At 40.1% G+C, this 24,840-nt stretch overlaps 1 protein-coding gene across 18 annotated transcripts in view; it reads right to left on the reverse strand.

Moving 5' to 3' along the window:
* Positions 1–24,840, reverse strand: part of MYT1L (myelin transcription factor 1 like) — a 313,980-nt gene that overhangs the window by 204,804 nt on the left and 84,336 nt on the right. For 15 of the 18 annotated variants that reach the window (XM_081188979.1, XM_081188974.1, XM_081188981.1 and 12 more), the window contains exons 2-3: positions 12,254–12,357; positions 10,815–10,864 (exon numbers count right to left, since the gene is read on the reverse strand). In XM_081188979.1, the coding sequence (XP_081045105.1) occupies positions 10,815–10,853 (39 nt within the window). In that variant the 5' untranslated portion in view covers positions 10,854–10,864; positions 12,254–12,357. Of the gene's footprint in view, positions 1–10,814; positions 10,865–12,253; positions 12,358–14,022; positions 14,041–24,840 lie in introns of those variants that run through there. The other 3 variants (XM_081188987.1, XM_081188980.1, XM_081188984.1) reach the window with 2 other exon arrangements.

Genomic DNA, 24,840 nt, shown 5'->3' on the forward strand with positions numbered 1-24,840 from the left:
CAACATATTCTGACTGTGAATAATTCACTTGCATCCAGAAAGAAAAGAAGCAATTCCTAATTTATATTTGAATATAAATCAGGAGTCTATATTTCTTCACCACAACTACTGTCCTTGATTTTTTAAAAAATATAGTACTGTTGCCATGGTTTCAATATAGCAGAATATTCAGTTTACTATCTAGTGGCAGTGTGCAATACAGTCTGCTTTACTCAAGTGGCCTGAGTGACATCTAAGGGCTGCTTCATGTTACACTTTAGCTCCACAGAAAGCACACACTCTCACACATGCTTTCTGTGTAGGGAGGAAAGGGGGATGACATGAAATAGGCTTTAGATGTCACTAGGAAGCAAATTACATGTTCTGCTGGATTATAGCAGTGCATAGATTTCATAGAACTGCCATTCCACCTATGTAATTTGATAAAACTTGCTCAGTCTCTACTTGTATAGTAAAGCCATGCATGTTGAACTGCCATTATACAACCATACTAAGAAAAGGTTAATGCAGTGAAATGATTTATAGGTGTGATTTTAACCATCAGATATCTGGTTAGGATTACAGACACACATCCAGTATAAACCATATGAAGTATATAGTTACATGCACAATTTTTTTATTTTAAAAAGAAACTAGTCTCCCAAAGAATGGAATTTGGGACACAAGATTCTGGCAACTGGATGACATGAGTGTTAAAGATAGATACTGAATAAAAACAAGTGAAGGGATATGAATCATGACAAAAGGAAGGAATGAATCGAAGGTTATTCGTGACTAACTCACCAATCACTGAACAGACCCCTTCTGATTTTTGTCCTTCACTGGACAGTGACCATCATTTCCTTTGAAATGTAGCTTATCAACCAAAGTAAAAAAAAGAGAGAGAGATTCACACTGTCAACTTTGGTACTGTACCCTATGCCTGAGCGGAAAACCCAGAGAGAGACCCAGTTTTTACAATCTGGAGATTACCAGCAGCAAGGTAAATCACACCCACATTCCACTTGCAGGTAGTTTCAGATTGCAAGTTTAAACTGTGAGGGTAAAAAGGTACCACGGACTCACCATGCCATGTTTTAAATATCACTTTGCCCCATGATGTGCACCTTAAGTGCTTTCACAGATTTCACAGGTTGTACATTGACAATAAATGTATTACAGTGGTACCCCGCAAGGCGAATGCCTCGCAAGACGGAAAACCCGCAAGACGAAAGGGTTTTCTGTTTTGGAGGCGCTTCGCAAGACGAATTTCCCTATGGGCTTGCTTCGCAAGACGAAAGCCCATAGGGAAATCTCCGGGGACCTGTTTTAAATTGCTGGCGGTCGGGAGCAAAGACTTTCGCCCACAGCCGGCCTTCAGAAGAGGTCCTGGACCTCTTCTGAAGGCCGGCGGGGGGCAAAAGTCTTTGCTCCCCACCCGCCTGCCTTCCCGGGACAGCGGAGACTTCTCCGCTGCCCCGGGCGATCTTAAAATGCTGGCGGGCGGGAGCGAAGCGTTCGCTGCCGACCCCCAGCATTTTAAAATCTCCCCGGGACAGCAGAGAAGTCTCTGCTGTCCTGGGCGATCTTAAAATGCTGGGGGTCGGCAGCGAACGCTTCGCTCCCGACCCCCAGCATTTTAAAATCTTTGGGCGAGTGTCTGCAAGCCTCGCGCGCCCGGCAGGAGGTCCTGCCGGGTGCGCGAGGCTTGGGGCGGCAGCCTGTCACCCGAAGCACGGGGAGCCCTTTAGAGAGCTCCCCTTGCTTTGGGCGAGTGTCTGCAAGCCTCGCGCCCCCGGCAGGAGGTCCCGCCGGGTGCGCGAGGCTTGGGGCGGCAGCCTGTCACCTGAAGCACGGGGAGCCCTTCGGAGAGCTCCCCTTGCTTTGGGCGAGTGTCTGCAAGCCCCGCGCGCCCGGCAGGAGGTCCCGCCGGGTGCGCGAGGCTTGGGGCGGCAGCCTGTCACCCAAAGCACGGGGAGCCCTTCGGAGAGCTCCCCTTGCTTTGGGCGAGTGTCTGCAAGCCTCACGCGCCCGGCAGGAGGTTCCGCCGGGTGCGCGAGGCTTGGGGCGGCAGCCTATCGCCCGAAGCACGGGGAGCCCTTCGGAGGGCTCCCCTTGCTTTGGGCGAGTGTCTGCAAGCCTCGCGCGCCCGGCAGGAGGTCCCGCCGGGTGCGCGAGGCTTGGGGCGGCAGCCTATCGCCCGAAGCACGGGGAGCCCTTCGGAGGGCTCCCCTTGCTTTGGGCGAGTGTCTGCAAGCCTCGCGCGCCCGGCAGGAGGTCCCGCCGGGTGCGCGAGGCTTGGGGCGGCAGCCTATCGCCCGAAGCACGTGGAGCCCTTCGGAGAGCTCCCCTTGCTTTGGGCGAGAAGTCTCTGCTGCCCCGTGCGATCTTAAAATGCTCCCGCCCCCCAGCATTTTAAAATCTCCCCGGGACAGCAGAGACTTCGCTCCCGCCCACCAGCATTTTAAAATCGCCCCGGGACAGCAGGGCTTTATTTCTTCAAAACCTTATAAACCAGATGCATGACAATTATGGACCCCAGTACATCTTTACAAAGGCATGAAACAGTTCATGGACTTCCTGAAATTAAGCGGCTTGCATATTTGCAGTGAAAATTAAATACAATAATATATTTTGTGTATTTTCAAGTACTGCATAAAGAACCACAGCTGTTATTTAGTTAACAAAGGCTGGCCTGCCCTTCACAACACAGCAGTCAATGCCTGACTCCAGATCACACTGGGGAATCCTTCCTTCCTGATCAGACTAAAAAAGATTAATTGCCTTGAAAAAGTTTACATAAGTGCATGTAAATGAGCAGAGGAAAGGCATGTGTTGCATGGTAAACATCTCCAGCAAAGCACAACTGATTCAATCTCTGTGAGAAAAGGCAAAAACAAATTGGTTTTATTGTTGTTATTTAATTTCATTTTCTGCCGTTGCCATTTATTTGATATGTCAGTCACGTATGCATTGGGCAGGGCAGGGCAAACTCGAAAGCCTTCCAAGCTCACACTACCAACTGGAGGCAAAAAATCTATCAGCAGGCATTTTGGAAGCACACATACCACAAGGATGATCTTGTGCAGATTGTCAAGCATTCCCTGGCACTGATTAATGTGAAAATCAATGCGGGCTTTCCCACAGGAGTAAGGGAAGCAGGATAAGGCTCATCACTCTTAATCACAGTAAATGGCTTTCTAGATCCTGAGATAACATTTGGAAAGTTAGGCATTATTTTCTGGTCCTCTCTTGTTTTTCAGATGAGAATGAGCAAATGAAATACAAGGAAGATTCAATATAATGCGGCACAGCAGAATTCATCCTATAACCAGACAAGTGGGGGTGGGGGCAAAGGGAACGAGTTCTGGTCTCCAGGTGAAGTCGTTCAGCTCATATAATGACTCTGCTGGATTAAACCCACTGCTTCAGAGGTGGCTTGCCTGTGGCCTTCCATATGTTGGACTACAAATCCCATCAGTCTGAACCAACATGCCCAATAGTCATGAACAACGGCAGCAACCTCCAGTAGCATCTGGAGGGCCACAGGCTAGCCACTCCTGGCTTATATAACACCAAAAGTTTGGAGATGTTATTTCCTTCCAAGAAAGGGAGGGTGTGCCCCATAAAAGCGTAGAGACCCGCAAAGTGCTGCAGAGGATGGTACTGAAACACGTTCTCTGTAAGCTGATGCTTTGACATTATCTAAGGCTGCTTTGTATATAAATAAATGGATTCTCTACTTGGAAATACAATACAGAAAGCTATTTAGCTGTGGATTTGTCTGAAGTATAACTACAGGTTATGAATCATAATGCTGCATGAATCTACAGGAGGTACAGTATTGATGGGTATTTTGAATCCATCCTGTATTTTTCTCCCTCTGCGCAGAATTTTAATCATGCAGAAAAAGAGGACCAACCCTTTTAGGATGTTAAAATCATAATGCTACTTGAGAATTTATATTCTAAGAAGCAAACGCCTTAAGTTCTTTCTGCCATCCTTCCTCCAGTGTCCTTTCCTTACTCTCCAGGAATAGGAAGAAACAGACCTGGGCTGGCAATATGAGAGCAACAGAGACTGTTATGTGGGTCATGCAATGAAGGAGGCAGTTCCTTGTCCCCTAAGACATGCAGCTGCCCAAAGGCGAAATTCTGACCTCAAATAGATCTAAATCTCACTGACAGCTCAAGGCAGAACCAGAGATTTGTTTCTCAGCTATGGCAACAATTTTAGCCTGATTTGTAACACGGAATTAGTTAATTTTATCAGCTGGCTTAGACCAGCCAAATTTCTTTCCAGAATTTCATTTAGGCTCACAACGCAGTTCATTAAATTAACAAGGGCACTGAAAAAAATCTACATGTGCTGAGAATAATATTGTAGAATAAAAACCCCATATATGTTCCAGTTTTATTTCAGTGAGCTTTTGGAGGTCACCATCTTTTAAAGTACTGCTGCTGCCTTTTCAATTGAGATTGTCAAAAATAAACAATACGTTTGTTAATACAAGCAAAAGGATGAGCAAGATCCAGATCCATAGTCCCAAGGAAGGACCTGGCAAACTATTTTTTTGGCCGATTATTGGATTGGTTCTTAAAGAGAAAAAAATTTCTAGGTTTGGGGTAATCCACACGACTGTCTCATCATTTGGTTGGGCCTGTTTATAACCTTTGGATTATCTTAGTCTATTGGCCATGTAACCAGAGTGATCAAATGTGAGAGAGGAACAGGGCTCCTATATCTTAAATAATTCCAAATATGGGATTAGAGTAGGATCACCATATTATTTCACAACAATGGAGAGGGCAGAAAATCTTCAGCGGCAGAAAGTTGGTATTTCAGCTGTTTCAAAGGAGCAGAATCTCTGTGGCGTGCCACATTACAAGGAAATTTTCATAAATCCTGTGGAAATATGTAAGTTGCAGAATCATACACATAACTCAGAAGAAAGAACAGGACAGACACCCATTTTTTCTGTCTTAGAATATTCCACAGTACTAGCTAGGGAGATACAGCAACTACTTATATTCTCCTGCATATGGCTATTTCACTTCCAAAGAACAAAATAGAAACAGTGGCTGAGAAAACATATGAGAAGCAATAATTCCCTCTAACATACACTTAATAAAGCTAAGAAGTGTTATTTTGCTTGCTGAGAAGTGTTTTAATTAATGTCTACTGTGCAAATTGCCAACCGTATCAGCAGCAACAGCTTTCTTTAAAAATATATATATATCCTTGGAATTGTATATTTCCCTCAAAACACACAGATTTACATCTATGGCTTTCTGTGCAGCAAGGACATTCCATAGCCATCAAGAGAGAAGAGTTAATTTGATTTTATAACCTACAAGATTTTAAAAATGATTTAAGGATCATGTTTGCTGGTGGGCTAAAAGCTATGTCTTTCTGAAAGCACTGGAAACATTTCCTTCTTCTAATTCCTATTGGTGTGTTGTCTGACCCTGCCCTGATAGAACATAACTGCTCTCTTTAGCCCGCTGACATCAGCAGAGTCTGTGTGATCAATCACAGCTGACGGTCTCATGAGATTGAAACAGGCAGAGTAGCTAAGGGTGCTGAGATGTTGTCTGTGAGCAATAATTTTGAAGAGCCTGGTGCCTCATTTCTGAAACCACAATATACCACGAGGAAAGAGAGTGTAGGGTCTCTTTCCCTGCTGTAGTGCTGATTTATATAATACTGTATTTCCTTTTCAGGAAACCTGCATTTAGTTTTCTATACACGATGTATGTAAGGTGTAATACTTCCAAAGATTACATTGAGGGGGGAAATCAGGAAAATGGAAGGAAGGAAGGAAGGAAGGAAGGAAGGAAGGAAGGAAGGAAGGAAGGGAAAGAAAGAAAGAAAGAAAGAAAGAAAGAAAGAAAGAAAGAAAGAAAGAAAGAAAGAAAGAAAGAAGATTAACAACAGGAAAGAGCAGGAGAGTCTGAGAGGAGTAGTGGGAGAAAGGTGAAGGAATAATTCAATGACAGAAACACAGAAATATATTAATACTACTAACATTTTTTTAAAAAAAATTATACTTTAAAAAATAGTGTATATGGTCAGTGACTAATATAAACCTGCCATCTTTGTGGTACGTCCGCAGCCACCTTTATATGTATACCTGGAGTACTGTGTCGAGTTCTGGGTACCACAATTTTATAAGGATATTGACAAGCTGGAATGTGTGCAGAAGAGGGAAACAAAGATGATCAAAGGTCTGGAAACCAAGCCTTATGAGGAATGGTTGAAGGAGCTGGGTATTTTTAGGCTGGAAAAGAGGATGCTGAGAGGAGATATGACAGCCATTTTCAAATATCTTTTCATAATTCTAACAGTTTTATCTTTTTGTACTTGTGTAATATATTGTTGTAACACGGCCTGGGACTTTAAGATTAAGCATGAATAAGAAATCTTATAAATAAATATAAATAACTTCCTGCTAATAAATAATTTCCTGCTACTTATTTATTTTTCATTTTATTTCTCAAAATATTTATATACCACTATTCATAAAAACTATCAGTTTATAAGAGTTATACATCTCTGTAATCGCACTGGGATATAACCTACACCTAAGTTGTCCAGGACTTTACAAATCAACACAAGGACCTTGGCTTAGTAACAGCTGGGCTGCCAGTCCATATGTTGTGACAATGGTGTCAACATGCAGCTGGCCAGGGGCCCCCAAGCTTCAAGACCACCTTTCTATCTCCATGTGCCTAAGCTTAGAGTATCATGATAATGATATGGAACTGTTAGTATAGATTTTTTCCTTCAGAGTACCTAAGAGTTCTCATATAAGACCTTCCCTCTTGAAGGACAGCTCACCATGAATGTCTTCAATTGCTCTTGCAAGCTGTAACAGTAGAATGGGTGCACTTATAGCATAGTCTCAGCAGTTATTAAGAAAGGAGCTCAACTTAAACCAGAACTTCCACTGAAAGAATAAGCCATCAGAACTTTTCCCCCCCAAAACACACACACACCAAAAACACACACAAGAAAAATCACTACCAACATTAGCTTGATAATCAGGAGCCATTTATTAACTCAAGTAAGCCAATAATAATAATAATAATAATAATAATAATAATAATAATAATAATAATAATAATACATTATTCATATGACGCCCATCTGACTGGGTTGTCTCAGCCACTCTGAGCACCTTCCAATAAATTATAAAACCATAGTAAAACATCAAACATTAAAAACTTCCCTATACAGAGCTGCCTTCAGATGTCTTCTAAAAGTCAGATAGTTGTTTATTTTGTTGACATCTGACTTGAGGACTTTCCACAGGGTCAGCACGACTACCAAGAAGGCCCTCAGCCTGATACCCTGTAGCCTCATTCTTGCAATGACGGAACCACCAGAAGGCACTAACCAACTTCACAACATTCATAATATTTGCCTTAATGTACAGGTCAAGAAACTGAGTAAGCAAAGCTACATACTGGATAGAATGGTAGGCTGTGACAGATCTGGTGCTATTTAACATATTCGAATCAGCCAGTAGCAATTAAGACTGTATATACAGTATATGTTTTCAGAATAAGAGCTTATTCTGTATATTAGATGCACAAAGAAATTCAGTGTCACGGTAATAAAATATCTACTATTAAGTCGCAACATGGGCAACTAATAGCCTTGGAAGACTATTTTCTGAAGAAATTCAGTTTGTCGTGTCCTACAAAGGAGTCATGGAGAGAATGAAGCAGAAGCTCCAGTTCTGTAGGATGCAAACTTGGACCATTCTGAGAGCAAGTCATATAAATATTTCAGCAGTGACTCATCTGAGCCAGAGGCATCCTCTTATGAGTCATCTAGTCTGTCCCTTGGAGTCACTGCAAAACTAATGTCTAAGCCCATGATTTGCTAGGTTTGTAAATAGAACATATATCCCATGGGGCCACCTGACCTCTCAAACATTTTTTGTTCGTACGTACATCCCTTCTTGTTGAAATACATCATGTGAAAGCCAGATATCTAGTCTTTAGATTCAAACAACAAGGTCCAAAAACAGATATCAAGAACTGTTCCTCTCTAGCAGCTTGTTAGGGATGCGGGTGGCGCTGTGGGTTAAACCACAGAGCCTAGGACTTGCCGATCAGAAGGTCGGCGGTTCGAATCCCCGCAACGGGGTGAGCTCCAGTTGTTCGGTCCCTGCTCCTGCCAACCTAGCAGTTCGAAAGCACATCAAAGTGCAAGTAGATAAATAGGTACCGCTCCGGTGGGAAGGTAAACAGCGTTTCCGTGCGCTGTTCTGGTTCGCCAGAAGCGGCTTAGTCATGCTGGCCACAGGACCCAGAAGCTGCACTGTACTGCACTGTACTGGCTCCCTCGGCCAGTAAAGCGAGATGAGCGCCACAACCCCAGAATCGGTCATGACTGGACCTAATGGTCGGGGGTCCCTTTACCCTTTTTAGCAGCTTGTTAAGAAGCAATGCTGTATGCATGAATTTCCTTCCTTAACTTTGCCATTCTATGTTCAAGTGTACAGCAATCATGCTACTGTGTGACGGAAGGGCTTTAGTATATTTCACATAGATATACACTTCTAAGATTAATTGGAAATGAGAATGTCTAACTAGCACAAATGCTCAGCATTATAACAGTATGGAAATGACCACATGCATACTCAGTCCTTCAAATCTTCAGAACAGTCTTCACTATTCTGGTGCCTTCCAGGTATTTTGGACTACAGTTCCTATCTGTCCCACTCAGCACATGCTGACTGGTACTGATAGATCCCCTGGCCTAGACTGATGGGAGTTGCAGTCCAAAACATCTAGGCACCTGGTTGGTGTAGGCTGAAGAAGACACACCTGATGGGATTTGAATCATTATGACATGGAAAATAAAAGAGTTTTAACAACGTTGATTGAAACGTGCATCCATTGGGATGCACATCCATAGTGACACCTGCTTTCTATTGGGAGTAAACCTATGAAGTTTTGCACTGGATTTGGCCTTCTATGAATATTCTATCAAACTCAGAGATTTTAAAAAAATTGTGTATTTTAATTAAGTGTATTTATATTTTTTTCGTCATTGGTTTTATACCTGTTAACTGTTTAGAAAACACCTTGGCAATTAAGTGGCTAGTAGTAGTAGTAGTAGTAGTAGTAGTCAACACATGCCCTTAAATTGCTGATGCAGCCCTATAAAGCTCCCATCATCCTGGCCACACAGCTGAGTCAACTCTTTCACCCTAGTTCCCAACTTCCAGGCTCCAGAATGCATAAGATTGGGAGTGGAGGCACTGGAATGAGTTTTTGATGAACCATAAGTGGCACGTCCACTTTTCCATAATCCTTTATTCCATTAATGGTCTACGTTAGTCCATGGTTTAAATTATCCTCTTGACGCACTTTGCATCCAAAGATAACCAGGATAAACTGAGTTTGAAACCAACTACTTCTTCCAATCAAATACTTGCCACCTACAATATATAACTGGTTTCATAGTTGTAAAAAGGTTACTTCATTGCAAGGCACTCTCTAACTCACTAAATAGTGAGTAGAAATATTCACTAACATTGGAATCCACAGCAACACAAACCATACTCCACTGTGCACAAGCAAAAATTCAGACACCCAAGAGCTATTATTGGAAGTCTTCATTTCCAGTAAGAGAAGGTACAAATGAACAGCAACACAAAAGTTTTGCACTTAGAACAGAATGAAGAAGAAAGAAAAGAAGTGAGCCAAGAATATTGGTCTATACAGTTTAAATTCAACTGAAATTGAAAGAATTTACTTCCAAGCAAGTGAGCTAAGAATCAGGGTGATAGATGGATAAATTGAAATCTTTTTACATTACTGGATTCATTTTTCCAAGATTATGTTTACCAATGTTTGTTTTTCTCTTTGGGCAAGGGTTCATTTTAGCACAATATACAACAGCTAAACTCAGGTATGTTTAGCTACTCTTAAAAATGGAAAGTGCTGTTTGGAAAACTTTATAAAGTAGAGCTAGTATTTTAGAATTAACACAAATGCTTATCTGTATTGAAAGGCTTGAAAGTATTTTGACAAACATTCTGGAAAATTATTGAGATTGTAAACAAATTCTGATTTGGTCAACTCATTCCACTTATTTTTATTTTCTGGGAGATTTAAAGTACGAAATCGTGGGAAATAAATTAGAAAAGAATTCCCCAAAGAAAGCTTCTTCTTTTTTTAATAATCCACCACACACAAGCCAAACGCTAAGAGCTGCCTCTGTTGGTCGAAATACAGTTTTTCATATCCTTCCATGTTTATGTCATATTCTAACTGGAGCAGCAAGAGTTCTCAACAGCTTCATTATTTGTTGGTAGAATATAAAAAGAACCCTATAACTCTCAGTTCATTCGCCACTGCAGAGCATTGTCATTAAAAAAGCAAAAAACCCAACCTAAGACCACATATACCAATGAAAGATTACAGAACCTGAATCGTTTCTAAAGGAACAGTGGGTAGCATTAGTTCCCTTTGGTATACAAAACTAAGAAAATTCATTGCTTATGAATGAGAACTCCAAGATGTCATAGGAGCTTTCATATACACCAAGTTCCACGACCCACGCGAACATAGCAAGCTCTAAATGCACAGCAAAGTCTGTTGGGGGCTTTGTTGGATTCAGGCAAATTCTGAATCCTGAGCTGAAGCAGGATGCTATGGCGGGACCTGGGGCTTTTCAGAGGCAAAGTGGGACCCGTACAAAGCAGCACAAGTGAAAGCAAGCCCCTCTGAAGCAATTAAGTGCTCCAGATGTTTAAAAGACACTGAAGACAAGTATCTACTAGAAGGAGAATAGTAAAGGCCCCTTAAGCTTACCATGTATGAAATGAAGCAGCTTGGACCAGTGTTGAGCATTCTCTGAAGCACTGAATTGGGGTCCAAACCAAATGTTATGGTCAGTGCACATAAGTAAAGATACATATCAAAAGATCCAAGTATTTGAGTGGGCAGTCCATCTGCACATAACTATCTGCATCGCAATGTATATGGGATCCAGTGGTGGGGGTGAGAATTAGGTTAAGCTCAGGTAGTACTTAGATTCTGTTTTTATTATTATTATTATTATTATTATTATTATTATTATTATTATTATTATTAAAAACAGCATCTTTTCTGGATTGCATTTCAGATGTGAAACTGCATTGATAAAAACAGAAGGAATAGCAATGTCATTCTATTTGCTTTTAAAAAATTGCTCTCAAGTCTTTTTGATATAAAACACTTGCATTTTCTTTGTAGGTGCCACATCCTCTTATTAATACATACAAGGATAGATGGAATAATTAAGATGTATGTGTTTAATTAAGATGCTTAATTAATAATTAAGAAATCCAACTGGTGCATGTGTGCTCATGGAGGGGCTTTTGATCTAGGCATCTCTTATTGGAGCCTGCCATGCTACCTTCCACCCTGTTCTGTAGGGTCCTGTAACTCCATGAAGCTTGATTTCCAGCAGTGAAACTATTTCCCTGGGTCAAAATCCAAGTTTATAGTTTATAGTCTATTACACAATACCTATTTGCTGTCCCAAAATGTAACATTCTGTGGATGGTTTGTAATAAACAAATATAAAGTTACAAAAGAAAACTATATAACTAAAATCAGCATGAATACAATGAGGGTGAGAAAACTCCTCACAAGTCCAAAGATGTAAAAACTGAGTGGGGCAGACTACATGAGTTATTTTTTTAAAGCCTGGGGAGCACCCAGGAAAAATATAAATATGCACCATAAACACAAGCTTCCAAGTTCATTTGTGTGTTATCTCCACACATTTCTATATTTAGGTTGTTGAGTGATTTGTTCTTCTGACACCTCATGAAAATTGCAGATCTGTCTATAGCCTGAGATTTCCTTTAAAGAGGAGGTAATACGAAATTTCACTACTGCTGAGTATATAGAGAAAGACAGCCGGGTTTATTTCCACAGTGATTTTCTACTGCTGCTATTACTCACATTTTGAAATAAATCTCTAAATCTGAATATATGTTTGGATGATTAGATCATAGGCAAATGCCATTTTGTATCTAGGTAATGCTGAGAACAATAAATGTATTCTCTAATTTAGTAGCGCATGGATTTTTTATAGCATGAATTGCCATTTTAAAAGCACATGCAACACAATGCAACTTAACTGTATCTTAGAAGTTGCCAAACACCAAACAGATAATATAATGTGATTGGCAAAAGCAAGCATGGGAAAGGCACATCAGGAAATGGTCCAACAATCTCAATAATATATGGGTTAATTGTACCTGAAATCGTTTAGCAGGATAATTGTTCTTTGGTCCAGACTCTGTTCTCCAAGTCTACCAAATCCACTGGGTTGGATTCACCAATTTTCCTTCAAATTCATTTTCTAAAAGATAAAATAAATTAAAATAAATTCCTCTGTAACAGAATAAAAAAACCAAAGAAAAGTTATTTTATCATAAATTAGTATGCAACCAGACAGATTGGGCCGGATCCAAAGAACCACAAGTGTTTTGGAAATAGCTGCTATCCCTCATAAATGCTTATACTAGTAAGAGAATTCATGCCCAACTACAGCAGGTAGCCCCTACTGAAGTGATCAAGCTGTGTCTTCTGCAAGCTGAAGAACACCTTTGGATTTCTTTTCTTGAGCTATGCCCTAACATGTAGTCAAAAACAGTACTCCATGAACAGACCTCAATACCTTCTTATTTTATCCTTAGAAAAGCCACATTTATAGATGAAGTGTCTGCAAACAAGATACTGGGATAGATTTATATATCTGTTCCATTATTCAAGCTCTCCCCAGCACTTAAGTCTGAATAGGCTGATGTTCTGGCACCACAGTCCTGTTGATTTCAATAAAACTTTCTGCCAAGTAGGTATATACAGTGGTGCCTCGCAAGACGAAATTAATCCGTTCCGCGAGTCTCTTCGTCTTGCTGTTTTTTCGTCTTGCAAAGCACGGCTATTAGCGGCTTAGCGGCTATTAACGGTTTAACGGCTTAGCGGCTATTAACGGCTTAGCGGCTTTAAGAAAAAGGAAACAAACTCGCAAGAACTCGCAAGACGTTTCGTCTTGCGAAGCAAGCCCATAGGGAAATTCGTCTTGCGGAACGACTCAAAAAACAGAAAACTCTTTCGTCTTGCGCATTTTTCGTCTTACGAGGCATTCGTCTTGCGAGGTACCACTGTACGTTGAATGGCAAGCTAAGGCTATTTTTCTGCCTTTCTACAAGAGAGTCACCTATAGCAAATATAAACTTAAAATCTTGAACTCAAAAATTATGATGCAACTGATGTTCACTGTCACAAATTTATGTTCACACTGGAGGGAAATTTGGAAAAGAAATGAAGATGCTGTCCCACCATGCACAGCAGCAGGTTTCAGTGAGCAACATACACTTGACATGCCTGCCTCAGAAAACCTTGTCAATGTCAGGTCAGGGGAGTTGTGTGGAATGTAGGCCAAGTTAAAAAGAAACTTAAACTTTCAAGATTACCCTTTTGGATTTACAAAGAGAGGCAGCTGCAAGTAGCATCACAGTACAGAAATGATGAATCCCACCTTTCAGATGAAGATAAAAGCTTTTTGCTGTACACATCTGAACCCTATAGCACTTTTTCTGTATGCAGGAAAACACACATCTTTGCCGGGACTATACTTCCACAACCTCAGAGGGGTATAGTTAAGAGATTTTGGAGGCTCTGGCAGATCTGGACGGCTCATGTGAACAAAAAAGATTTCATGAGCTGGAATTATCTGCGGTAAGTGAGCTGTACAGATTTGCTTAGTTTCAAGTCTCTCTTCATATGCATCTTTCTTGTACAAATAAGTTTGGCTTTATTGCACATATACATGTATATGTTTACTCCTTTTTCAGCACCAACCAAAGACCCTTTCTTATTTTCCAACTATTAAATATTTTAGTACTTTCTGGAACTGTTGTATGGGTGTTATTATTTTGCTCCAGGTTTTATTCATTTTTGGATTTTATTTTCTCACTTTCTTATATTTCTATAATTTATGTGTGTTTTCTTTTTCACTTACCAGATGAACTAGACAACTTTTGCTCTTGGGTGGTATATAACTGGGATGGGCAGGGGATACATATGAATTAAAATACTGAAATACAATAACAGAAAGGTTCATCAGATGTTCTCACTGTTATTACTCACTCTCCTGGTATGCCCCACAGAGGAACCTACAGTCTGCAAATAAAAACATACTGAAGGTCCCAGGCCACAGAGAGGTTAGGCTGGCCTCAACTAGAGCCAGGGCTTTCACGGCTGCGGCTCCAATCTGGTGGAACGCTCTGTCACAAGAGACTAGGGCCATGCGGGACCTGACATCTTTCCGCAGGGCCTGCAAGACAGAGTTGTTCCACCAAGCCTTTGGTTAGGGCGCAGCCTGACTCCCTCCTCTGGCAACCTGCACAGAATTTTGCTTAACGGTTGCCATCAATTTGATTTTAATTAATTTTTATAATGAAATGTTTTTAAAATGTTGGATTATTTGATTGTTTGATTATTTGATTGTTGTTAGCCGCCCTGAGCTCGGCTTCAGCTGGGGAGGGTGGGATATAAATATATTATTATTATTATTATTATTATTATTATTATTATTATTATTATTATTATTATTATTAATTTGGCTTGCTTCATGCAAGTGCTAAGCATAGGTTGAAGAATGCTGATCCTAGTTAGGATCTTACCTCCAAAATATGTGAAATCATGCACTCTCTCTCTCTCTCTCTCTCACACACACACACACACAGAGAGAGAGAGAGAGAGAGAGAGAGAGAGAGAGAGAGAGAGAGATACTGTTGTGAGAATGTCTCTTACAGCAATATGCAGCTATGTTCAGCTCTGTACATAAATGATGTGCATTTTATAACAGCATTTTTCATACTTATTAGTAGCTTGTTCAATTCTAGGAGTAATGAAGGGCCTCATTTGGCCCCAATAACAGCAGTCTAATCTTCATACTTCCAGGGAAACCATCTTGGCCCACCTTAACATGGAACCTTTGTAAGATGCAAGATTATTGTGGACAGTAAAAAGGCCAGACTCCCTTCACTACAGAATCACCCTCCATATTTTCCTGTAGCTGCCCCTTCCAGGAGAAGGGGAGAAAAGTGTCTTTCAGGTAAGCTTTCCATCTATTCCTAAGCTTCTTTACCAAGGATTCCCCTGCAAACTTCTGCTCAATATAAAATGTACTTTTTAGATAGGTATGATATAAAATTTGATGCTATTACACTGGGATTGGGATTAATGACTACAATATTAAGGCAGGTTATAATGAAATTCTGCTGAAGATTTCAGAGCACACAGTAGCATTAACAATCCCAAGCACCTGTGAAAAGGGCTTGGGAAACCTGGAACAGGTGATCCTTTAAAAGTTTTGTTTCCAGTGTACAGCTCTGAATTCAAAGATACTAATTAAAACATGGTATATGGCACCAATAAGAGAAGACGTGTTAATGCGGCTGCAGTGGAAAATGAAAAGACCCTTAGGGGTTCACCAGGTTGTTTATGATCAGCTAATTCAGCATCACCATAAATCTTCTAAAAGAAACTATACTAGGCTTCTTATATATTACCTCTCACATCTAAGAGTGTACGAATTGGGATTGAAAATGAAAACAGTTTCACTGTTCAACAGCTTGCATTTAAGGTTATCATAGGACTATAAAAATACTAAGCATATAAGAATACAGTAACAAGTATGATTTAACAGATTTCTAAGGCGGCTATATAAACAGACATGAGCACGTATGTACAAACTCCATCTTCATAAATTCAAAGACACCATTGGAACATTTGGTGGCAAAATTGTTCTTTAAGTTTTTGCCTCATCTACACAATCTGTGGCTCACATGGAAGAGTCTTTTCAGTTGCAATAATGGAACCAAACCACTTGCAATCTCCCAAAACTTCAGTTTTCACTTTGCATTTGTATAAATTGCAAAGGAGGTATGTTTCGTGAAAGCAAAGCAGCAGAATGAAATAGGTTATAGATTTTCAGTCTACAGGATTAATAATGAACCTTATTAATTGTTGCATATTAGTTTAACAGCAACCAGATTTACCACATCTCAGGAGCTTTTCAGCAAATGCTGACCCTTTACTTTCCTCCAGCAAAACTCTCCCTGACCTCAGTTATGCCAGAACTGGTTCAATATCGGTGCTTTTGATCGGCATGCTGAAAACAAGGGTGCTTCACACAACTTCAATTATAAATTTATGAAGTTATATGTGTGCCACAGTAAATATGCTACAGAAACTCTGTGAAACTGTTTGGATGCCCTTCATTTCTGTAAACTTGTTTACACAATAAATGCATGTTTATCATGGAAAAACTTCTGATTAAGCGTTAAGTTTACACTGTGAATTAATTTCCTTTACTGTGGTTCCTCTGCTTCAGCACCAAGGCTAGCGACTGTAACCATAGCAGTGGAAGGCAACCCCCCTATGACATGCATTATTCATCACCACTGACAACTTGAGCAGAAAGCAGACAACTCAACTTTGACTTCTGCAGCAAAATTTAACATATGACTTTTCTCTCCATTGCTCCTGCTCAGGCATAAACATGTACTGTGTGTTTTCAGAACACCTCCTCCCTTTAAATTAGGACAAAATATTTGACTAGTTCTGCGGCAGAAAAGTTTCCGAGCAGAATAGGGCCACAGATTCAAGAAGCTGGAATGTAGTTACAAATGAAACACATCATCCTTACTTTAAGATTGCGGGGCGGGGGGGGGGGGAGAGCTGTTATTGTGGTTAACCAAACTTTAACCTAATTCGGTCTTTATAAAATAAATCGAAATTGTATACAATTTCATTTTGTTTGTAGTTGCTCTTCTGTTTTGTTTTGTTTTCTACATGGGTACTATTTCCTTCTTTTTGTGTCTTCTCGTACTCTGTGCACTTGTAATTATGTACTTTTTATTTTTCAATAAAGAATCTAAAATAAAATAAAATCCTTCATTTTGAGAGGTTTATTCCTTGATTTTCATATTGAAGGAACTATTGTAAATGCCTAACATATCTCCAGGGAACTAAGAATGTGCAATCCATCTGGATATGAAACTACTGTTAACATAGGTTCTCACAAAACTAAGACATTGGTGGTGTTTAGCTGATATGTATACCTACCAATGTATTTTCCAAAATACCAATGTATTTGTCCCAAAAGTCTGAATGAAATTGCGTGTGAGGATAAAGAATTTAATTTATTTCTCAAAAAGGTCAAAGTGGGCTACAAAATATAACATAAACTTCAGGATCAAGAGTGAAGGGCAGCACTCAATTGGCTGAAGTGAACTATTACGACAGCCCATTCCTTTCTTCTTTGAAAGTTCAAAAACAATACAGTCATAACTTGGAAGCCGAACACCTTGACTCCCAAACAAATTGGCTCCCAAATGATTGAAACCTGAGTGTGTTCCAGTTTCCGAATGATTTTTGGAAGCCAAACATCCGGCGTGGTCTCCAGTTGGATGCAGGATGCTCCTGCAGCCAATCGGAAGCTGCACTTTGATTTTTGAACAGTTCCGGGAGTCGAACGGACTCCAGGAACGCTTTCTGTGTGAAAACCAAGGTGCCACTGTATTAATATTGGCCCTTCCTTCTCTCAAAGGACAAAGAAAGGAATGCTAAATATCATGCTTTTCATCCCACCTATCCTGTGATTTTTTCCCCAGGATGAGTTCATGAATGAATTCATGGAATATCCAGGGTGGCTCACTGAGCACAAACCTTGCCATTGTTCTGGCACCAGGCAAATCTGTTTCTGTTTTCCCAGGCATCTGGGCAGCACCATTTATATGACTGTGCTGTTAAATTTGTTTTTAATATGCAGTTTTATTACTGTATTTTCAACTTTGTTGTAAAAGGCTTCAGGAGCCTTTTAGTAAGAAATGATATATAAACCTAACCTAGTCCAGCCTAACCATATACACACCATTTAAGTAAATTTTTCCTTTAAATGTTTCATTGTGTCTATTAGGAAGTGTTTTCAAAGGAAAAAGAGGATGCTTCTGAATGCCAGTTGCTGGGAAGTGAGTAAACTGCTGTTGCTTACATTGGCTTTTCAAAGGCATCTATCTGGTCTGTCACTGTGAGAACAAGATGCTGGACACAATGGTCTCTTGGTCTGATCCAGCAGAGCTTTTCTTATGTCCTAAGCTGCACAGTGTTTGAATCTTCAAACACATCTGCTATAAAATGGCTCTATTAAGTTCCCTTGCTCCTGGATAAAGTTTAAAATTGGTAGAAAGTTTCTGTAGTACTGTCACCTTTTCCAGAATCTAGTTCTGTAGGCCTCTTGGTCTAATGATTATGTACCAATAAGATATGTTTGTTTAAAAAAGCACCTTGTATTGGCGTTTCCTATTTTGACTTCTGTCACCCGGTTATTTCCCATAAAGCAGCGGGGAGGGGATTCTCTTAATGTGCAATCCTACACATGTCTAATCAACGAGGCTTACTCCCAGTTATATGGGTACAGAATTGCAAACTTAATGTTAATAAAGGTCATGTGTTTCTCCTGAAGGGAAAGAAATTTAAAATGCATGAGAATTTCAAGTGAAGTATTTATGTCACGTAGCACGTTGATTACATGTATACCTAACATCTCTCTCTTTAAACATGTCGTTCATATTCAATGGCCATTTGGGATTGTTTTTTATAGTTATTTTTCACTTGCAGGCTGACTTAAGTATTATTGTGATGAAATGTGCTACCGTTTCCAACATACAGATTAAAGAACCAATGTATATTTTATACTTCCATTCACATAAGATTTGCATTTGTGAGCAAAAATTTAGTATGACACTTTATATATGTTCAATTAACTGATGGTAAATCACTGTCTGCTCTGCTAGCTCTGATGTTTGAGCTAGCTGATTGCTCTGCCAGCACAAAAACCAACCACACAACAAATATTGTCATAGTTCAAACCAAAAGTAATTTCAGGTTCGTGTTCTCTCTCTCTCTCTCTCCAGGGGCACAAAATTAATTTATCAAATTTCACTGCTATAGAAAACCATAACAATACTTTCAGGTTGCTTTTCAATCTGCTTTGCCAGAACCATCCTGGCTGATCTGTGTGTGACCGGGGAAACACTGTTGGGATGAGGATCTGTAATCCTTTACTCCCAGCAGAGTCAAGCTCCCTTAACAGTTCCCCAATAACTCTTCCTGTCATTACAACTAAAGAATGAAGGGGTCACTTCCAGGGCTTTTATTTTTCAGACAGAACTCATGGGAACTCAGTTCCGGCACCTCTCAGGTGGGCACCATTGCCATTATAAGAGAACAAGGGAGAGTGAGTTCCGACACCTCTTTTTCTATAAAACTGGCACTGGTCACTTCTAGGAGGCCATATGAAAATGACTTTCATGAGCTTGATGTAGTATCTTTCAAACCTGAAGAGGCATGCTTCAACTCTGCTATACATTTCAGTTGCCATACATGTTGAGTTCCAGTTGCAACTATAAATAAATCTATTTTTGCAGTTAATCTACATCTCAATTTATGTAAAAGGCAACATTGATAAGCCATAGAGGAAGGATTCTGTAACGAGAAGAATTAAAGGCAAGAACCTTTTCCTTAAAAAAAAAAGGAATACTCAGTGTTGATTGTTTTTTTAAAAATGTATAGCTCGTATACATTTTATGCTTCAACAACTATGGGATTCTCTGACGTGATTACATGACTCTTTTCCTTTAAAGTTATGAGAACCCAGATATAAAAAGGTGCAACCACACTAATCTGCTAACATAGGCATGAGGACTGAGAAACTTCATATTGCATGGGAACAACAGACCACACAATCTTGGTGGGACTCATTTATTTATTTCCATACTCCACTATACTATAATCCTGTGTTATATATAAGAAATAGGCCATTCTTATGAAATAGTGGTATGCTTCTACCGAAATGAGATACACTCCGCTAGTGTGTATCTGGGTGGGGCAACAGTCCTATACGTCTTGTGGCTATCTTGCGTCTTCTTCTGCTGGGAGTTTCTCCCCAGGTTCTCAGGTGTCCACAGAAAGTCTGCAGAGTGTCTCAAATATTCTTCTTTTTCTGAACCTCTGCACCAGCAATTCCCCCCAACCCAATCTACGTTGCAGTGGAAGTTTTGAACATGCAGGTTAGCGTTCTATATCTGCAATTTTACAGGTTGATCACACTATGATGTGCACTTCCAGCACTAATTGTGTGTCCTCGTTGTACAAAGTCCACAAAGAGCAAAAGCTAAACTTGCAGGCTTTCTCTCCACCTGCACAGTGAGCTAGGAGAAGCATCTCTGTTGCAGCCCAGTGGCGAAACTGACAAGTTTCCCCCCAACCCAGCAGATGTACCAAAAATAAATAAATCTCTTCATTGCAGAAATAAAACTGGGAAGGAGTTTCAAACTCCTTTCAAATGTCACTCCGGAATGCAGGAACTTCTAAAAAATTCCTGTAAAGGGGTGGGGAGTGGGGTTCAGTTGCACTCCTTCGGCTCACAGCTTCTGCGTACTGTTTTCTGAATTAGCAAAAGATGTATATTTAACCACTCCTAACATTCTACTTTGATCAGCATGTGTAAAAATATGGACTGCTGGTATTTTTTTCATCTAGCCAGCATGTGCAAAAGTCTGCACATCTAGATAATTCTTTTCACTGATGGAAATTAAATTGGAGAGAACGGGGCCCAAGAAAGACCCAGGATACTTGTCTACTACAGCGGAACCACAAAATCAAAATGAGAAACTTAATGTTGCAGATTGTTGCAGCATTTCTAGCATTGTCACCACAATCCCTTAAGTGGCACATCATTCTTTTATTTTATTTTTTAGTTTTACCTCCCTCCCATTCAATATAAAGAGGCACAATAAATTCTCGCATTTGGAATGTGGAAAAAGAGAAGAACTTGGGAACACTAACAAAACTTTGCTGCCCCCTCTCCCGCGCCTCCAGTTTTCTCTGTCTGTTGAGAACAGATTCTACCTTTCTTTTTCGGAATTCGCATATCCTGTAAAGGGAGAGGATTGTACAGCATAGCAAGATGCAAGTGGGGGAAAGATTTGCAACTGGTTATTTGTTCTGCCTAAGGAATATCTCCTCACAGATTCACTCATTCATCTCAAAGTCTGGCCTGGTGGCAGCAGAACTCATTGATGATATATCAGCACATTTGATTGCCCCGGTACTGAGTACAACCAAAACAACACTGCAAAGTTATAGAGGAAGATTGGCTAGTTGTGCTTGGCTGACAGAAAGTCATAAACAACTTCACAGGAACCTTGCAGTATTGGGGAAATTCTGTTGCATGAAGAACTTGAGAACTAAACAGTGTCCTTGACAGAGAATTGGAAAGTTGTTTGAAAGCACTCTGTCGTTCCCTCTCATCTCTTCGCCCTCCCCATATCTATCCAGCTCTGAGAAAGGTCCTTTGAGTTCCACCAACATCTTTCTGTTTTTCTGCATTCCTGAATCCCAAACATCTGTTAAAAATTGGATGTAGAAGAAAATCTCCCATAGAATACAAGAAATAAAGCTTTTAAATTACAATGGACAAAACACCAAAGGACCATTCCTAAACCATGCTTAATGGGAATGCATACAATATACTTTCAACATAAACAACTGATAAAAAAAACACAGGAACGCTCTTTGTGTAGACATTTATAAAGAACACATCCCTATGTTATCAAGAGATTCAAATGCACATAAAACGTTTTGATTGTTTGATTATTTGATTGTTGTTAGCCGCTCTGAGCTCAGCTTCAGCTGGGGAGGGCGGGATATAAATAAATTTATTATTATTATTATTATTATTATTATTATTATTATTATTATTATTATTATTAACTATTATTAATTTGGCTTGCTTCATGCAAGTGCTAAGCATAGGTTGAAGAATGCTGATCCTAGTTAGGATCTTACCTCCAAAATATGTGAAATCATGCGCTCTCTCTCTCTCTCTCTCTCTCTCACACACACACACACAGAGAGAGAGACAGATATATACTGTTGTGAGAATGTCTCTTACAGCAATATGCAGCTATGTTCAGCTCTGTACATAAATGATGTGCATTTTATAACAGCATTTTTCATACTTATTAGTAGCTTGTTCAATTCTAGGAGTAATGAAGGGCCTCATTTGGCCCCAATAACAGCAGTCTAATCTTCATACTTCCAGGGAAACCATCTTGGTCCACCTTAACATGGAACCTTTGTAAGATGCAAGATCATTGTGGACAGTAAAAAGGCCAGACTCCCTTCACTACAGAATCACCCTCCATATTTTCCTTTGAGTTCCTTTGAGTTCCACCAACAAAGGTCCTTTGAGTTCCACCAACATCTTTCTGCTTTTCTGCATTCCTGAATCCCAAACATCTGTTAAAAATTGGATGTAGAAGAAAATCTCCCATAGAATACAAGAAATAAAGCTTTTAAATTACAATGGACAAAACACCAAAGGACCATTCCTAAACCATGCTTAATGGCAATGCATACAATATACTTTCAACATAAACAACTGATAAAAAAACACAGGAACGCTCTTTGTGTAGACATTTATAAAACGTTTTGATGCGGGCTTTCAATCCAGATTGTGAAGCAATTTTGATATATTTAGGGATACATAGGGATATTTAATACTAACTGTTTCCAGCATGCAATCAGCTTCCATAGGGCAACAGGGATTTTTACTCATGCTACTCTGAAGCCTGTTCATGTGCATTCTATCAGTAGCTTGCATTTTACTGCTGCATGAACAGAAGGAAACCAAGTACGCTGGAAATTTGCAAATGGCACACTAGGGGAGAAGCCTAGATCTTCTGAAGGTTACTCATCTAACCTACCCCACGAAAGGCACCTCTCTCAAATTTTGCAACTGCAAACTCTGTTATGCTCATAAAAAAAGGATGGTGGACCTGTGGCACTCCAGATGTTGTTGGATTTCAATTCCTATAGGCCTAGCATTATCAATGATCAAGAACGATGGAAGTTATAGTCCAGTACCATGCCTAGGAGACACACACACACACCCTGCTTGAGCTCCCTGAAAATAAATGAAAGCTCACTATTTGCATGGTCAACATTTCTTACTGAAGGAATACAGAAGGCCATTTATTTATTTTATCCCACTTTTCAGGAAAATATCCTCCCAAAGCAGCAAACATAATAAATAAACAACAAACAAACAAACAATACAGTGGTACGTACTTAATTCGTTCTGGAGGTTCATTCTTAACCTGAAACTGTTCTTAATCTGAAGCACCACTTTAGCTAATGGGGCCTCCTGCTGCTGCCGTGCCACCGCCACACGATTTCTGTTCTCATCCTGAAGCAAAGTTCTTAACCCAAGGTACTATTTCTGGGTTAGCAGAGTCTGTAATCTGAAGCTTATGTAACCTGAAGCGTATGTAACCCGAGGTACCACTGTACCAATATAAAAAGAACACAATTTGGAACTTTGCGTTACACCACCGCAACAGTAAGGGCAAATTAGTCAGATCCACCAAGATAAAAACAACCAGAGGTATGATAAGCATACAGTTTTATTTCCAGCTTTAGACTGTAAAAATAGGGAGAGAGTCGTGCTCCTAGGAGGCAACAACACCTCTGCTTGGGTTCAAGCCTAATGGCTCACACAAGTGTTGACGCAATGAGCAAAGATAACCTGCTGCACCAGAATAGGAGCAGAGGTGCTTCCATCCATGATGTTTACATGTAGGTTTACATGTTTCTTTTGTTTTAAAATCAGATTGAAGCTACTTTGGAGGAAAATGCAGTACTTCTTACATTCACGGTTTTTCAAACCAGGGATGGGATGCAGAGTAAATGGGAGTGTGTACACAGCCTTGTGTGTGACCACTACAGACACTAGTAGAATACTACAGACACTAGTAGAATACCAGTGTGATGTTTGAAGCGCAAAGGAGTTCTTCGATAGAAAATTTCAACTTGACCAACATACACTGATACTGAGATTTGTGTGTGTGTTGGTTTTAAACCCATAACCTTCAAGGCAGGATAGGAAAGCAGGTACTGTTGTTTTACTTTATGTGGCAAAAGGGTGACAGAGAATTGGAAAACCGAAGGGACTGGGGAAGCATACAAGGATCAGCAAGGAATCCTGGGAATGAGGAGCAAAAGACAAACCAGTATGGTGGCAAAAGGCAAGAACAGAGAAGAAAGGGTAACTGAAATTGTCAGTAGAGGGACATGCTAAAAGTAAGGGATTGGGGCGGGGGGTGGGGTGGGGAAAAGAATGTGCAAAAGTGGTTTGGGAAAGATAATATTAGAGAGAATCATCAACTGACCTGCGAAAAGACCGATAAAAAGCAGGGGGAAATGGAAAATATGAAGAGAAAGCAAGGGAGACAATTGTGGTTCCCAAGCTATCAGTGCAGCACTGAGCTTGCTCCACACGATTGTTTCCCATGAATTAGTGAAGCATTGCCCCATTAAGGTGAATGCAGAGAATGTAATGTAACAATAAATATGCCCTGTAAATTCCCAATCAAAAACAGAGCAGTGTGCTATGGGAGCATGGCTCAGCCTCTCTCCACAGCTCAAAAGGATTTCTAGCTCTTTAATGCAAAAAGGATATAAAGTTGCACATGCACTGAACTGTATATGCTGCTTGGAAACTATACTTGGAAACTGTAATTGTAGCTTCAAATATTTAACAACATTTGTGGGGGGAATATGCAACCTCAAAAAGGAGACATCTCTCTCTCTCTCTCTCTCTCTCTCTCTCTCTAACACAGCAGGCCACACACACACACCCCTCCAAAATGCAGGAAATGTGAACGTATATGCAGACACCTGATAATTCAAGAGTGCTTGCAATTTC

This window comes from Podarcis bocagei, assembly GCF_964188305.1.
Source record: "Podarcis bocagei genome assembly, chromosome: 3".
Classification (NCBI taxonomy): Eukaryota; Metazoa; Chordata; class Lepidosauria; order Squamata; family Lacertidae; genus Podarcis; species Podarcis bocagei.